This window comes from Bison bison, unplaced genomic scaffold (assembly GCF_000754665.1).
Source record: "Bison bison bison isolate TAMUID 2011002044 unplaced genomic scaffold, Bison_UMD1.0 scf7180017864221, whole genome shotgun sequence".
Taxonomy (NCBI): Eukaryota; Metazoa; Chordata; class Mammalia; order Artiodactyla; family Bovidae; genus Bison; species Bison bison.
Genome location: NW_011494793.1, coordinates 639,675 through 655,917, shown reverse-complemented (window position 1 = coordinate 655,917; position 16,243 = coordinate 639,675). Strand labels below are relative to the sequence as shown.

The following is a 16,243-nucleotide window of genomic DNA, read 5'->3' as shown; positions in this document are numbered from 1 at the left end:
CCCCGGCCCGGGGCCCCCTGCCGACCCCCGCCGCAGGCCTCCCCCTCCCTCCTCCGACCCTTGGGCCACGTCCTTACCCTCAGCCCACTGGTAGGTGAAGGCAGGATCGGGCGTCTGCACAGCCGTTTCCTTCACCACGACTCTTGGGTGTCCACCCCTGGCCCGCTTCTTCCTGGACTTGGGACTTGAGGGAGGGAGGTCTGACTTCAGACTTGCAGAAAATTCAGGCCGACTGGCCAGCGTCCTGTAGGGAGACTCCTCTGAAGGGGCCATTGACTCAGATGCTGTGGGACTGGGGGATTTTTCAAAATCTTCTGAGTAAGTCGAGTTCACCGCGCTGGCCATAGGTTCCGGAGACGTTGGCCCCAGGCAACAAATGCCCTGGGGCCCAGGGGACGAGGCCGACGGCTCACTCAGGCGCTCGGAGATCTCGCTCTCAGAGGGGGGATCCCCTGCCCAGGGCCTTCTGCTGGATGCCTTGCCCCCCTGACCTTCTTTCTAAAATGAAGGATGGCAGAGGCAACTGGAAAGTATTTTCAAATGAGCAACACAATCAAAATACACGATCAAAATACCACTGCATTAGAAGTGAAGGCGCCCCAGGGACCCGGCAGGTGAGGGTCTACACGGTCCTTTCTAGATTTGGGCAGGCCAAGTATTGGGAGCAGAATTCTTGAAACCCTTCGGCACGAAGCTGCTGCACTTAACACTGATGGTGTGAGCGTGTGTTAGCAGCAGGTGGGTGAAATATGTGTGTCATTTTTGTACCATTAAAACCTGTGCTGGGACTTCCCTGGCGTTCCAGTGGTTAAGGATCTGCGCTTCTATTGGAAGGGACACTGTTTCGAACCCTGGTCAGGGAACCCTGGTGGGGGAACCCTGGTGATCCTGCATGGCAATCCTGAATGCTGATGGTGAGGTGGTTACTAATACAGCAAGAGTCACCACAGGGCGCTGGAATAAATATAGGTCAGTGCAGGAATTGCTGTGGGGAGGCTGAAGTCGGACCTGCTCTAATTGTCTGATACGTTAAATAACTCCTCTCTTATCATCTTAAATCAGGGTCGTTGCACATTGACACGTTGACATTCAAGACACAAATATTCCCTGCAGTGGGGGCCACCCTGTGCACTCTGGGACACTGAGCGCCATCTGGGCCACTGCCTACTCGATGCCAGGAGCACCCTGCATCACAGTTGCTGCTGCTGCTAAGTCGCTTCAGTCGTGTCCGACTCTGTGCAACCCCATAGACGGCAACCCACCAGGCCCCGCTGTCCCTGGGATTCTCCAGGCAAGAACACTGGAGTGGGTTGCCATTTCCTCCTCCAATGCATGAAAGTGAAAAGTGAAAGTGAAGTTGCTCAGTCGTGTCCGACTCCCAGCGACCCCATGGACTGCAGCCCACCAGGCTCCTCTGTCCATGGGATTTTCCAGGCAAGAGTACTGGAGTAGGGTGCCATTGCCTTCTCCAGCACCACAGTTATGACCACAATATTGCCAGACATTGCCAAGTGCTCCCAGGTGAGAATCGCTGACCTAAATGAAGCACCATGGCTGCAAACCGTTCTGCATAAAGATCTAAAGTGAAAAATCAGTTCAGGGACTCCCCTGATGGTCCAGTGACTAAGACTCCAAGCTCCCGATTCAGGGGGCCCCGGTTCAATCCCTGGTCCGCAAACTAAGATCCCACATGCTGCAATTAAGTGTTCACATGCTGCAACCAAAGATTCCCACAATGAAGACAGAACATCCCGCAGGCCGCAACTGAGACCCGGCGCAGCCAGAGTAATTAAATAAATCTTTTTTTAAAAAAAGAAACAAAAAATCGGTTCACTGTACTTACTTCCCATTCCAAGTCTGATTTCTCACCGACAACTGGAGCCAGGTCATCCAGGGATAAAATGTTTATTCTAAAATCTGTAATTAAAAATGTAACATGGCAATATTTACTCATTTACTCCACAGGTATTGACCATCCTGTTGAAGGAACTGGGCTAAGAGCTAGGGATGGGAAGATGCAAAAGTGCCCTCAGAAAGCTAGCCCGGGCATCTGAGCACTTTTTCTTTAAAGGGCGAGGTAGTAAGTATTAATAGTCTGGCTTTTTCAGGCTAGTCTGTCTCTCTCACCATTGGTCAACTCTGCCCTTGTGATGACAGGAAAGCCACCAAGGACTGTGTATAAACAAATGAGCGTGGCTGTGTCCCAGTACAACTTTACTTATAAAAACAGGCAATGGGAAGGGCTTCCCTGGCGGTCCAGTGGTTAAGAATCCACCTTGCAATGCAGGGGATGCAGGTTCGATCCCTGGTCAGGGAACTGAGATCCACATGGTGTGGGGCAACTAAGCCCAGGCACTGCAACTACTGAGCCCCTGCCCTGCAGCGAAGATCCTGCACGTGGCCGCTAAAAGCTGAGGCAGTCAAACAAATACATATTTAAAAACAGACAACGGGAGGATTCCCTGACGGTCCAGTTGTTAGGACTCCATGCTCTTACTGCCAAGGACCCAGGTTCAATCCCTGGTCAGGGAACTCAGATCCAAAACGTAGTGGTGGGGGTGGTTTAGCTGCTCAGTTGTGTCTGACTCTTTTGACCCCCAAGGACTATAGCCCATCAGGCTCCTCTATCCATGGGATTCTCCAGGCAAGAATACTGGAATGGGTTGCCATTTCCTTTTTCAGGAAGATCTGAAAAATAGAGAAGCAAGGAAAAAAAGAAAAATAGGCCAGAAGCTTCCCAGCCCCTGGCCTCCACAGAGCAGCTCACAATGCAAAGAGGGAAGCGCAGTGGTAAGCGTGCTTGAGGTAGGAGGGGCCGGCCCTCCACTGGGAGAGGGCACCTCATCCTAGGTTCTCATTTAAAGCAAGTTAAGGGCACAGGGGGTCTTTCCCGGGGGCTCAGACGGTAAGGAATCTGTCAGCAATGCAGGAGACCCAGGTTCAATCCCTGGGTCAGGAAGATCCCCTGGAGGAGGGCATGGCAACCCACTCTGGTATTCTTGCCTAGAGAATTCCATGGACAGAGGAGCCCGGTGGGCTACAAGTCAATGGGGTCGCAAAGGATTGGACACGAGTGAGTGATTAACACGTTCGTTTCTAGCTCAGGTTAACTTCCACTTTGTGGTGCCAGCTAGCCAGCTGCCAATGCCTGAATGCCATGAGTGCAGGTTACTAGAAGAGGAAGGCTCCACGTAGTTCCAGTGCCCCAGCAGGTTTTGCCCCATCAACATGTGGGCCTGCTCTTCCCCGGGAGGAGGAAGGCTGACGGGCAGCCAGGGTGAGGAGCAACTCCACCACATGGCTCACTTCATGACTGAAGCACAGAGGTTGGGTGTGTGTGATGCTAGGGGGACGGGGGTGTCCACCCTGTGGGACCTCAAAGCCCCAGCAGGTGCATGCAACCCCAGCTGAGCTGGGTGGACACTTGGTGGGGCCTCCAAGGTGTCTTAGGGGCTTCCACGGGGGGCGCCGAGCAGCCTGGCTGGCTGGAGGGATGAGCCTCCCAGAGGAGGCAGGATGCGCCCGCAATTCCAGGAACAGACAGGGGGCAGTCAGCGGGGGCAGCTGGAGCAGCGCCCACCACGTGGGAGGCACAGAGCTGGGGGTGAATGGGAGATGGAAGACCAAGCGGCTCACTCCTCCTGGAAAGGCTGCTGCTGCTAAGTCACTTCAGTCGTGTCCGACTTTGTGCAACCCCAGAGACAGCAGCCCGCCAGGCTCCCCCGTCCCTGGGATTCTCCAGGCAAGAACACTGGAGTGGGTTGCCATTTCCTTCTCCAATGCATGAAAGTGAAAATCAAAGTGAAGTCGCTCAGTACTGTCCGACTCTTAGTGACCCCATGGACTGCAGGCCACAGGCTCCTCCGTCCATGGGATTTTCCAGGAAACAGTACTGGAGTGGGGTGCCATTGCCTTCTCCTGGAAAGGCTAGCTGAGTGCAATCCCAAACGCCAGGCTGCCCAGCAATGTTAGACGGAAATGAAAACCTAGCTCAGCACTTCAGTGCTAAGGGCTCACCCCGCATCTGAACTCCTCTGACACTGCCAGTTGCCAGCATGCCTGTGGCACACAGGTCCTGAGATACATTCACGGACAAGCCTCTGAACTAAGCCATCACGGTTGGCTTGGGCCAAGGCACAGCAGGAGACCGTGGACTAGTAATATTGTCATGTCAGCCAACCCTGCCTCTCACAGGCTCACCGTGCAGGAGCCCTCCACGTGTACTAGCTCACTGTCATAGCTCTGCCCCACGCTACAGATGAGGAAACCGAGACACAGAGCCTGAGGCCGTGTGGCCAGAAGGCGGCAGGGCAAGCGTGTCCACCCCAGGTAGCGTGCTTGTTAGTCGCTCAGTCTTATCCGACTCTTGGCGACCCCGTGGACTGTAGCCCGCCTGGCTCCTCTGTCCATGGAGTTCTGGCAAGAATACTACAGCGGGTTGCCATCCCTTCTCCAGGGGCTCTTCCCAACCCAGGGATCAAACCTGGGTCTCCCGCATCACAGGCAGGTTCTTTACTGTCTGAGCCACCAGGAAGCCCCCACCCCAGATGGGCTGGACCCCCCAAACTCAAACTTGTCTTCGCCACTCCTTGCTGCCCTCCTCTCTTGAAGCTGCATCTGGAGGGGAAGGTGGGGGTCTGGACACAGAGGGGACCCCTCCCGGCCAGCAGCAGAGGGCTGAGGCGCAGCCTGGAGGGGCAGTCAGGGAGGGCCAGAACCCAGGTCTGGCGTTCCTGTCGGCTGTCACGTCGGCCAACCCTGACCCTCACAGGCTTCCCGTGCAGGTATGCCCACCTTCTCATCCACGCCCACCAGGCTGGCTAGGACACCCATCACCATTTCCTCGGGCCTGAAGATCTGAGCCAACAGCAGTGAGGTGCCACGTGGCACGTGTGGTGACCCCCGAGGGGACTCCAAGGGGGCTTTCTCGCACCCTCAAGCCCATCCCCCTGCACAGGGAGGGGACTTTGGTCAGCTGTGCTTCCCCTCCCTGCCCCTACATCATGGTGCCTTAGCATCTAGGATTTTTTTTCAGGGGTAGGGTCACACCACGCAGCCTGTGGGATCTTAGTTCCCCAACCAGGGACTGAACCTGTGACCCTGAAGTGAAAGTGCAGAGTCTTAACCACTGGACCACCAGGGAAGTCCGCATCTTGAATATTTTTAGCTGCAGGAATCTGAGACACAGAAAGGGCTGCAAGGACTCCCTGACCTCCTCCGAAGCAGGCTGTCCCTCAGGTAAGACTCACCTTCCCTTTACTTGGGGGAGAGGAGCATCCTTATGCCCAGGATGGGGGGAACTGAGCCACCCCTCACCAGCAGTTTTCGCTCTGTCTCCCCTCATCTACTCCTATCCTTTTTCTATCACATTCTCCCAGGACTCTCCACTGCTCATCACACCTAGCAGGAGGCATCACCATTACTTTTCATTTTCATTTCCTTATGAAGGCTCCTGGGTCACATAAAACTTATATGAAATCTTTATTGAATCTCAGAATGCTTTTCTCCTGTTAACCTGTCTTTGGTTACAGAGATCCAGCTGAGAAGTTAAAAGGACACAAGGAAAAAACTATTTTTCCTTCCTGACCACTGATTCACTGGCTAAAGATCATCCTAGCACCTGGGAACTAGGGCCGGGGCAGGGCAGATTTGCCTGTTTCTCATTGTGGTCCTGACTGACACCACCACGCCTGGCACCTGCTGGCAAACACAGCAGGTACTCAACCCAGTTATTTAACTGGGTTTTGATGGCAAGGCAACTGCAGAGGGGAGAAATCCATGTTTTCTTTTTCTGTTCTTTTCTTAAATACATACAATATTAAAACTCATGCTGGGGACTTCCCTGGTGGTCCAGTGGTTAAGAATCCGCCTTCCCGGCTATACCCCAATACAAAATAAAAATTTTCTCTTTTTTAAAAAGAAAAGATCTGGGGAGTTCAATAAAGAGAAGAAAAAAAAATGAATCCACCCTGGCTTCCAGGGCAGGGGATGCAGGTTCGATCCCTGGTCAAGGAACTAAGACCCTGGCCACTGCAGCACAGCCAAAAATAAAAAATAAATAAGTACATAAAAAATCATGTTGAATGATGGTGAAATAATAAAAATGTCTGTGACTGCTTAGAGGTTGGTTTTGTTTTCTGCAATTAAAAAGGAAAGGAAATACACTTCTCTTTTACAACAAGGAAAACTTTCTCTCATATGAGGCTTGAGAAGGGTTTGCCTTTGCTCTGTCACTGGGCAGGGTCACTAGATGAAGACTTTAAAGACAGAACAGGGACTTACCTGGCGGTCCAGTGGTTAAGACTGCATTTCAGACACAGAGATGCAGGGGGTCAGGGAACTAAGAGCCCACAGTCCCCAAGGGGAAAAAGAAATCTGACTTGGCCCCTCAACTAGGAAAGAGGGTGTGGAAAAGCCGAGGGTGCCTTGCACCCCTCATGATAATACCCTGTGACCACCATGCTGGGGACCCTAAAGGCAGTCTCACCCTCCCTGCCCAGGGTGACAACTCTGCACAGGGATGAAGGCTACCGTTCAGACTGTCATCAGTGGCTTCTGAGGGAGGCTCCTCCTGAGGCCCAGGCTCGCTCCTTCTCAGGGAGGATGAGAGCTCGTCGGCCCCCGCGGTCGAGGGCGCTGAGTTCGAAAAGGCACCAGGGATGGAATGCGACACGATGCGGGAGGCAGGCGTCTGTGGGGAGGGAGCTCTCAAGCCGGCACCGGGAAGGGACCCGTCTGCTGACCGTGAGGTTGACGGCCATGAAGTGGCGAATGGCTTTGAGCTGGGAAGATCTTTACTGGGCCGTGAAAGGGCTCTTGGTGGAGTTGGGATTTGACCCTACGTGGGCAGAAACAAAAGAAGGGAAATTAACCAAACATGCTAAGTAAGTCCTGACCAAGCGACATTGGGGTTGGTGGACAGTGTGAGGCCTCGTGATGACCCTTACCGTTCTCAGCCCTTTTCTCTCTTCTCCCCTCATAAATAAATAAGAAATACTCAGAAATATTGCTTGGCTTTCAAATCGTGTCTGACTCTTTGCAAGCCCAGGGACTGTAGCCTGCTGGCCTCCTCAGTCCATGGGATTTCCCAGGCAAAAATGCTGGAGTGGGTTGCGATTTCCTTCTCCAGGGGATCTTCCTGACACAGGGATTGAACCCACGATGCCTGCATGGCTGGAGAAAGAAATGGCGACCCACTCCAGTATTCTTGCCTGGGAAATCCCATGGACAGAGTGGCCTGGTGGGCTACAGTCCAGAAGGGTTGCAAAGAGTCAGACAAAGTTAGTCACAAGAGTGACTAAGCAAAATTGGCCGAAGTACCTCTACTGTAATCTCCCTTAATAACAAGTGTTGGTGAAGATGTGGAGAAATTGGGACCCTCATGCAAAGCAGTGCAGCCACTGTGGGAATCAGTTTGTCTGTTCCTCAATTAGTTACACACAGGCTTACTATAAGACACAACAGTTTTGCTCCTAGGAAAAACCCAAAGAATTGAAAACAGGGACTCAAACAGATACTTGTAACACTATTCATAATTGCCAAAAGGTGGAAACATCCCAGACGTCCATCAGTGGATGAGTGGATAGACACAATGTGGTCCATCCACGCAGTGGAATATTCCTCAGCCATAAAAAGGAATGGAGCATTGATGCATGCTACAATGTGAGTGAACCCCGAAAGCATCATGCTAAGGGAAAGAGACTGGACACAAAAGGTCACAGGTTGTATGATTCCACTGGAGAAATGTCCAGAACAGGCAAACCCACAGAGACAGAAAGCAGATTAGTGATTATTAGGGTTTGGAGGACAGAGAAACAAGGAGTGATTATTTGGTGCACGTGTCCGTGCTAAACCATTTCAGTCTCGTCAACTCTTTGTGATCCTATGGACTGTAGCCCACGAGGCTCCTCTGTCCACAACATTCTCCAGGCAAGAATACTGGAGTGGGTTGCCATGCCCTCCTCCAGCAGATTTTCCCAACCCAGGGATCAAACCTGCATCTCTTGTGACTCCTGCATTGCAGGCAGATTCTCTACCACTGAGCCAAGAAGGAAGACTGATAGTAATCAGTAACGGTTTACTTTTGGGAGGATGGAAATGTTTTGGAATGAGACAGATGGCAGTTATACAACACTGTGAATGTACTAAATGCCACTGAATCGTTCATTTTTAATAGGTTAATTAGGAATTTTAGGTTATAGGAATTTCACCTCAATTTAAAAAAAAAAATGGAAACGGAGCCTTCCCAAGTTAGTGATTCCCATATGGTCCAACCAGCGAGCGGGCACGGGTCACTAACGGCAGTGCTCACGGCCGGGGCTGCCTCAGTCATGCAAAGTGCCGTCCTGCGGGGTACACAGTCCCCAGCACCGCATGGTGCAAACACCTGCCGTGTCCAAACCCGATCCCTTACAGAGCAGGCCAGGAGTGCGGCCCCGTGATGGGCTGAAACCCAGCCCTTCCTCATCCAACACTCTCTCAAGGAGCTCACAGGTGATGGCACTCCTCAAGACTCTAGTGCTATGACACAAAGGTACAAATGCAAAGTATTAATACAAACAAGTACAAAATAAATAAGTGCAAAATGCAGGATGTCCCTGGTGGGCCAGTGGTTGAGAATCCACCTTGCAATGCAGGGCATGGATGCAGGTTCGATCCCTGGTTGGGGAATTAAGATCCCACGTGCCACAGAGCAACTTGTGTCGCCACCTACTGAGCCCAGGAGCTCCAGAGCCATGTGCTGGCACTAGAGAGTCCCTGCGCCACAAGGGAAGATCCCACGGGCCACAACTGAGACCCGGTGCAGCCAGATAAACAAATAAAAAACAAAAATGGATAAATACATGCAAACCTTACCGAGACCAGTTTTGTTTGTTCTTTCTCAGTGGCTTTGGTGAAACCCTGATTGGTGGTTGTTTCTTTTTCCCCAGAAGATTCTGTCAAGCTCCCCAGCAACTTTTTCATTTCCTCTTCATCACTGTCTGGCGAATCCAGTGTTCTAGGAGGTTGTTTCTCTCTGGGTCTTTGAGCATCCCTCTCCTTCCCAACCTGGGCTTCCATGGGTATCTTTTCCACCTGTGCTTCTCTCTTCTTTAGAAACCTACTGACCTTCCCACTCGGCATGTCTGTCTCAGGGACAGGAATTTCAAGGGCCTGTTCCTGGGAGGGTTGTCCTGTGTTCTGTGAAGAAAGGTCAGCCGTCCTCCTAGGGGGAGTTTCTTCAGCTCTGCTAGGGAGCCAGTCCTCGGATTCTGCGTCCGATGGATCCACCCGCACCTTCCGGTTCCTGATCTTGGTCTCTATCTGTGCCAGCTTCGTGAGCGCCGCGTTGGCCCTGACCTTGGAGGCAGTGGTTGACGGTCTACTTGAAGAGTGCCAGTGCTCGCTCCCCAGGACAGCGTTCTCTTTTGGCAGGAAGTGTTTTCCACCCAGAGTCTGGTTTCTTTTTAAAAATCTGCTGGGACCGGGTGCTATTTTGGTAAGATGTCTACTGATATCAGAGTTCCACATGTCCCCCAACTTTGAATCTTCTAAGGAAATATCACTGAGGTCGCCAAAGATGTCACGCACAGGACGGCTGGGTTTTCTTATTGAAGCCATTCTAGGGAGTAAAGACAGAAAACTTAAGAATCAGAACATCTGATGTTCATACTGCCAGTTCAAATCTCTCAACAGCTCCCACCACTTGGGAGAGACCACATTCCCTTTTGCCCTCTGGCCAGAGCCGCCCCACCAAGCCCGATGACCACCATGAAAATAAGACACCTGGGACTTCCCTGGTGGTACAGTGGGTAAGAATCCGCTTGCCGATGCAGGGGACACAGGTTCGATCCCTGATCCAGGAAGATTCCAGAAGCCACAGAGTAACTAAGCCCGAGCACCACAGTTTCTGAAGCCTGCGTGCCCTAGCGTGCGTGCTCCCCAACAAGAGAAGCCACCCCGATGAGAAGCCCATGAACCGCAACAAAGAGTAGCCCCTGCTTGCGCAACTAGAGAGCGCCCTGGAGCAGCAACTAAGGCCCAGGGCAGCCAAAAAATAAATTAAAAATATATAAGATACCTGGTATGTTACCACTGAATTACCTGGCAATTACACTGAATTGCCAGGTATTAAGTGACACATGTTACATAATAAAGACAAAAGTCAGCGATTCTCAGGCCCCAGCAGGAGCCCCAGTACTTCATTCAGAGCTGCCGTATCTCATTTAACCCTCACTTGACCCTGTGAGTTGGTTATTGTCATCCCTCTCTCATAGAAGGAGAGGAAGGAAATGAAGGCCGCAGCAGGTTAGATCCTGATCAGTGAGTTGCTATTGTTGCTCAGTTGCTAAGTCGTGTCTGATTCTTTGAGACCCCATGGACTGCAGCACGCCAGGCTTCCCTGTTCTTCACTGTTTCCCAGAGTTTGCACAAACTCATGTCCATTGAATCAACGATGCCATCCAACCATCTCATCCTCTGTCGCCCCTTCTCCTGCCCTCAACCTTTCCCAGCATCAGGGTCTTTTCCAGTGAGTCAGCTCTTCGCATCAGCTGGCCAAAGTATTACAGTTTCACCATCAGTTCTTCCAATGAATACTCAGGGTTGACTTCCTTTAGAATTGATTGATTTGATCTCCTTTCAGTCCAAGGGACTCTCAAGAGTCTTCTCTAGCACCACAGTTCAAAAGCATCACCTCTTTGGTGCTCAGCCTTCTTTATGGTCCAACTCTCACATCTGTATGTGACTGCTGGAAAAACCATAGCTTTGTCTGTATGGCCAGTGAGTAGCAGAGCCAAATTCGGAGCTTAGGCCGATTCCAAAGATCTCGCTCACCCTCAGAGTTCTTCACAGTCTCTCCAGATGCCCCACTTCAACTCCAAGTCAGTCCTACTCCCCAGTCGCACCCCAAGTCCAGTCTCCGCCTTTATCCAAGTGTCTTCAGTTCTCTCAAAAAAAAAAGAGCTGTTGAGCTCTCGGCTTTTGGCTCAGAGGAGGCCAAAGTGCAACTTTCTTCAGTAGTCCCGAATCTGGGTTCATCTGACACCAGCCGCCTCCAGCATGCCACCTAAGCTCGACCCCAACGAGATTAAAGTCGTGTACCTGAGGTGCACTGGTGGGGAGGTCAGTGCCATGTCTGCCCTGGCCCCCAAGATTGGCCCCCTGGGTCTGTCTCCAAAAAAGGTCGGTGATGACATTGCCAAGGCAACTGGTGGCTGGAAGGGTCTGAGGATTACAGTGAAACTGACCATTCAGAATAGACAAGCCCAGATTGAGGTGATACCTTCTGCTTCTACCCTGATCATCAAAGCCCTCAAGGAACCACCGAGAGACAGAAAGAAGCAGAAAAACATTAAGCACAGTGGAAACATCACTTTTGATGAGATCGTCAACATTGCCTGGCAGATGCAGCATCGGTCTCTAGCTAGGGAACTTTCTGGAACCATTAAAGAGATCCTGGGGACCGCCCAGTCTGTGGGCTGCAATGTTGATGGCCGCCACCCTTATGACATCATAGATGGTATTAACAGTGGTGCAGTGGAGTGCCCAGCCAGTTAAGAACGGCAAAGGGAAAAGAAAAATAAAGGATTATTTGACAATCCCCCCCAAAAAAAGAGCTGTTGAGAGCCTGCCCTGGTAGTCCAGTGGTTAAGACTCCACATTCCCAATGCAGGAGGGCCAGGTTCAACCGCTCGTCAAGGAACTAAGATCCTGCATGCCACACAGTGAGGCTAAATAAATAAAAATAGTTTTAAAAACTGGCTGTACTATTTTTTTAAAAAAGCTGTTTTTGAAACTCAATCTATATGTTTAATGAGCTCCCCAGAAATCTTATTTTACTTAGTGTAAGAACCTCTGCCCCAGGAGCAGGACTGGGGCCTTTGGACAGACACAGGCTGCCCTCTCCTCCCATCCTGCACAAAATGCCAGCCATGTGTTGTGCGTGTGTGCTAGCGTACATTTTTCTGGGGAGAAGGGTCTGAGTTTTCATCGTATTCTCAGAGTTCTCATGTACCCCAAAAGAATAGGAACAATCCACTGCAAGACTTACCAAGGTTTCAAAAGATTTTAAAGACTTGGGAAAAGTATGGCATGGGTGGGTGTCTGCTGCAGGCCCTTTAGTGAACTTGGCAATGGCAATGAAATGCACAGAACCATGACCCCACAATTCCACATCTGGGAATTTACCTACAATTACATTCTCAAAGGCACATAGAGATGTCCAAGGAATGTCTTGGTAGCATTATTTGTACTAATCAGAAACAGAGGCCCAGTGAGGTCCAGACAACCACAGGCACACAGTGGAATATTAGGCAGCCATTAAAGGAAGGGGGAAATCTGTGTGCGTAACATCTCCAGCATAATGGTCTGCGAGGCAGGAAAGACGAGATGTAGAACCATGCCTCAGCTCCATACTGTTTGAATGGTGGGACTTGCCTGGTGGTCCAGGGGTTAAGACTTTGCGCTTCCAATGCACAGGGCACAGGTTCAATGTCTGATCAGAGAATTAAAATCCCACATCCTGAACAGTGCAGCCAAAAAAAAAAAAAATACTGTTGAATGTTCTACCAAGACTATATATGTTACTTTTATTAAAAAACAAAAAAGTACTGTGAGACCCAAAAAAGCCTTTTTCCCCTCTCTATCCACTTGGAAAACTACTTTATTAGGATTACCAGAATAAACAGAGGACAGTTATTTGAATTTTAGACAAACAGCAAATAATTTTTAAGAATTAAGTATGACACAAATATTTTTATGGTAAAAGCTAATGTTCTGAACATTTTATACTAAAAAGCATTATGTTCCAAATATCTTCATATTAAAAAATTATTCATCTGAAATTGAAATTCAACTGGGTGTCCAGTATTCTGATTTAACTTGGCAACTCTACATGTTAGACACCTTTTAAAGCTGAGTTCAAATATTTTGTGCTGCTGCTGCTGCTACTGCTAAGTCGCTTCAGTCGTGTCCGACTCTGTGCGACCCCATAGACAGCAGCCCACCAGGCTCCCCCGTCCCTGGGATTCTCCAGGCAAGAACACTGGAGTAGGTTGCCACTTCCTTCTCCGATGCATGAAAGTGAAAAGTGAAAGTGAAATCGCTCAGTTGTGTCCAACTCTTAGCGACCCCATGGACTGCAGCCTACCAGGCTCCTCCGTCCATGGGATTTTCCAGGCAAGAATACTGGAGTGGGTTGCAAATTTTGTGCTAGGCAAAGCATTTAACCCAGTCCCTAAGATTCTGGAGAAGAATGAATTATTTTTATTATTTTATTGTCTGTTTCTCTGACTAGTGTGCTTGCTTTCTTATCCCCATCTTAACAATTCATACACTAAGAGTGCCCAGCATAGGCCTGACCACAGGGGTCAGTGAATGGGAAACCACGCAGAATTCCTAGAGGGAGCGAGCCAGGTCAGATTACTTAACCATTCTGTACCTCAGTTTGGTCATCTGTAAAAAGGGAATAACATAGGAACATAGGAATTCCTCATAAGAACATAGGAATCCTATGTTCAGTATGGCATACAATAAAATTTAGATAGCTGTCATGATGGTATTGGGGGGCTTCCCAAATGGCTCAGTGGTAAAGAATCTGCCATCCACTGCAGGAGATGCGGGTTCAACCCCTGGGTGGGGAAGATCCCTTGGAGAAGGAAATGGCAACCCACTCCAGTATTCTTGCCTGGGAAATCCTACGGACAGAGGAGGCTGACAGGCTACAGTCCATGGGGTCGCAAGAGAGTCAGGTATGACTTAGCAACTAAACAAAATGATAACAATGACAGTATTTGGACTACCTGCATAATGGGCTAACTTTTAGCTGCAAGGACATGGGGAAGGGGAAGTAGAAAGCACCGAACAACAACAGCTATCTCTGTGAATATTTTTGTAGTTAAGGCTCCAGGCCATTCCGTGCTGGTCAGAGGGCAAGTCTGACCACCAGGCCAGGTTTTCTGGCATCTAGTTCTTCTGAAAGGTTTAAAATAAATTTAAAAATTAATTTTAAAAAATTTTTTATTAAAAAAAAAAAAGGAGGGGGGAATTTCTCTGGTGGCCTAGTAGTTAGGATTCCAGGGGGTGGGATTCAGTCCCTGATCTGGGAAGTGATATCCTGCAAGCCCCACAGATCAGGCAAAAAAAAAGAATTAAAAAAAAAAAAAATGTTTAAAAAGGGTAAATTTCATGTTATGTACACTTTACCACAACTAAAATAGATATGTATTTTTAAATTTTTTATTGAAGTATAGTTGATTTACAATATTGTGTTAGCTTCAGAAACATGTATTTTTTGTAAAAATACATTGTAAACTCACAATTAAAAATAAACCAATAGGCAAAATACATGAACTGATATTTCACACAAAAAAATATACAAATGGCCAATAAGCATGTAATAAGATGCTCAACATTATCCATGCGGGGAATTCAAATCAAAGCCACTATGAGATCCCACTTCACACCCACTGCTGATGCTAAGTCACTTCAGTCGTGTCCAACTCTGTGTGACCCCACAGACGGCAGCCCACCAGGCTCCCCTGTCCCTGGGATTCTCCAGGCAAGAACACTGGAGTGGGTTGCCATTTCCTTCTCCAATGCATGAAAGTGAAAAGTGAAAGTGAAGTCGCTCAGTCCTGTCTGACTCTTAGCAACCCCATGGACTCCTCCATCCATGGGATTTTCCAGGCAAGGGTACTGGAGTGGGGTGCCATTGCCTTCACACCCACTAGAGTGACTGTAATCAAAAGTACAGAAAGGAACACGTAGTTGGTGAAGATGTGAAGATATTAGATAGAACCATCATACCCCTTGGAGGAGACTGTAAAACGATGCATCTGCCAACCTGGAAAACAGTCTGGTAGGTCCTCAAAAAGTTAAACATAGTTCCCATAGGACCCAGCAATTTCAATCCCGTGCAGCCCAAGATAACTGAAATGGATGCAAATGTTCGTAACAGTTCTTATTCATAATACACAAAAAGTGGCAACAACCCGAATAGCCATTAACTAGTGAACAGAGAAGGCAATGGCACCCCACTCCAGTACTTTTGCCTAGAAAATCCCATGGACGGAGGAGCCTGGTAGGCTGCAGTTCATGGGGTGGCTAGAGTCGGACACGACTGAGCGACTTCACTTTCACTTTTCACTTTCATGCATTGGAGAAGGAAATGGCAACCCACTCCAGTGTTCTTGCCTGGAGAATCCCAGGGACGGGGGAGCCTAGTTGGCTGCCGTCTATGGGATCGCACAGAGTCGGACACGACTGAAGCGACGCAGAAGCAGCAGCAGTGAATGGATGAGAACTATTCAGTAATAAAAAAGAACAAATAATGATACACACAACACGCACACGTGTCAAACACACCACACTAAGTGAAAATACCAGATGATGCAAAAAACCACACACCCTGTTATTCCAGTTACAAGGACTGTCCAGAAAAGCCAAGTCCACAAACTCACAAAGCCCATCGGTGGTTGCCTGGGACTGCGGGTGGTAGCGGGGATGGAGAGATACATTTCGGGTGACCCACAGGTTCGAAAGCTGGATGGTGGTGATGTTTGTACCATTTGGTAAATTTTTAGTAAAATAACGGGAATTGTAAGCTTAAAAGGGTGAATTGTACCGTATGTAGATGAGTTATCAATAAAGCTGTTAAAAGATAAACCAATTTTTGAAAATAGGGGCGCCCTTCAGACCAGCGGGTTGTTCCCCCAAGGCCTGGAGCGACCCACATCGGACCATCTCTCCTGTGCGCCTCAGACGGGGAAACTGAGGCTTGAGGCCCCTGAACCGCCCTCCCGCTGCCCGACCTACTCAGCTCCGGAGCGCGCCCCTTTCCCCTCAATTCCTCTCCCGAGTCCAGGCATCAAGCCCGGCCACCGCCCAGCCAACCCCGCCAACCTCCTCCCGCGAAGTCCTTCCGCGGAGGCTGCCGCCGCTCACGGTGGAACACTCGTGCCAGAAGGGACCGTTGCCCTCGGCAATAGCGCCCTGGCGAAAGAGACTACATCTCCCGGGTCACCCCGCGCCCTGAGGACCAATAGCGCCTCAGATCACAATCGCAAGGCTTCATGGGAGTGGTAGTTTTGGGGCGGGCCTGGTGTGCACCGCGCGTCCGAGCCCAATGGTCTCTCGGGTCATAATCGCGAGGCGTGACGGGAGCTGTAGTTCCGGGACTGGCCTGGCGGGCCGCGGAGACCGCTGGACGCGCCAAGGGGCAGTTACGAGAAGAAGTGGTGCCGCACGGTCCATGGCAGCGGCT

General features: G+C 50.0%; 2 protein-coding genes and 1 pseudogene across 2 annotated transcripts in view; 2 read left to right on the top strand and 1 right to left on the bottom strand.

Annotated features, from left to right (window-relative positions):
* Positions 1-15,970, bottom strand: part of LOC104992653 (chromosome unknown open reading frame, human C19orf44) — a 22,727-nt gene extending 6,757 nt beyond the window's left edge. The window contains exons 1-5 of the mRNA XM_010845603.1: positions 15,883-15,970; positions 8,857-9,601; positions 6,532-6,838; positions 1,844-1,917; positions 78-498 (exon numbers count right to left, since the gene is read on the bottom strand). Coding sequence (XP_010843905.1) covers positions 78-498; positions 1,844-1,917; positions 6,532-6,838; positions 8,857-9,600 — 1,546 coding nt within the window. The 5' untranslated portion in view covers position 9,601; positions 15,883-15,970. The remainder of the gene's footprint in view (positions 1-77; positions 499-1,843; positions 1,918-6,531; positions 6,839-8,856; positions 9,602-15,882) is intronic.
* On the top strand, positions 11,026-11,576 carry LOC104992652 (annotated as a pseudogene).
* The window catches only part of CALR3 (calreticulin 3), a 26,449-nt gene continuing 25,689 nt past the window's right edge, over positions 15,484-16,243 (top strand). The window contains exons 1-2 of the mRNA XM_010845671.1: positions 15,484-15,541; positions 15,845-16,061. Coding sequence (XP_010843973.1) covers positions 15,484-15,541; positions 15,845-16,061 — 275 coding nt within the window. The remainder of the gene's footprint in view (positions 15,542-15,844; positions 16,062-16,243) is intronic.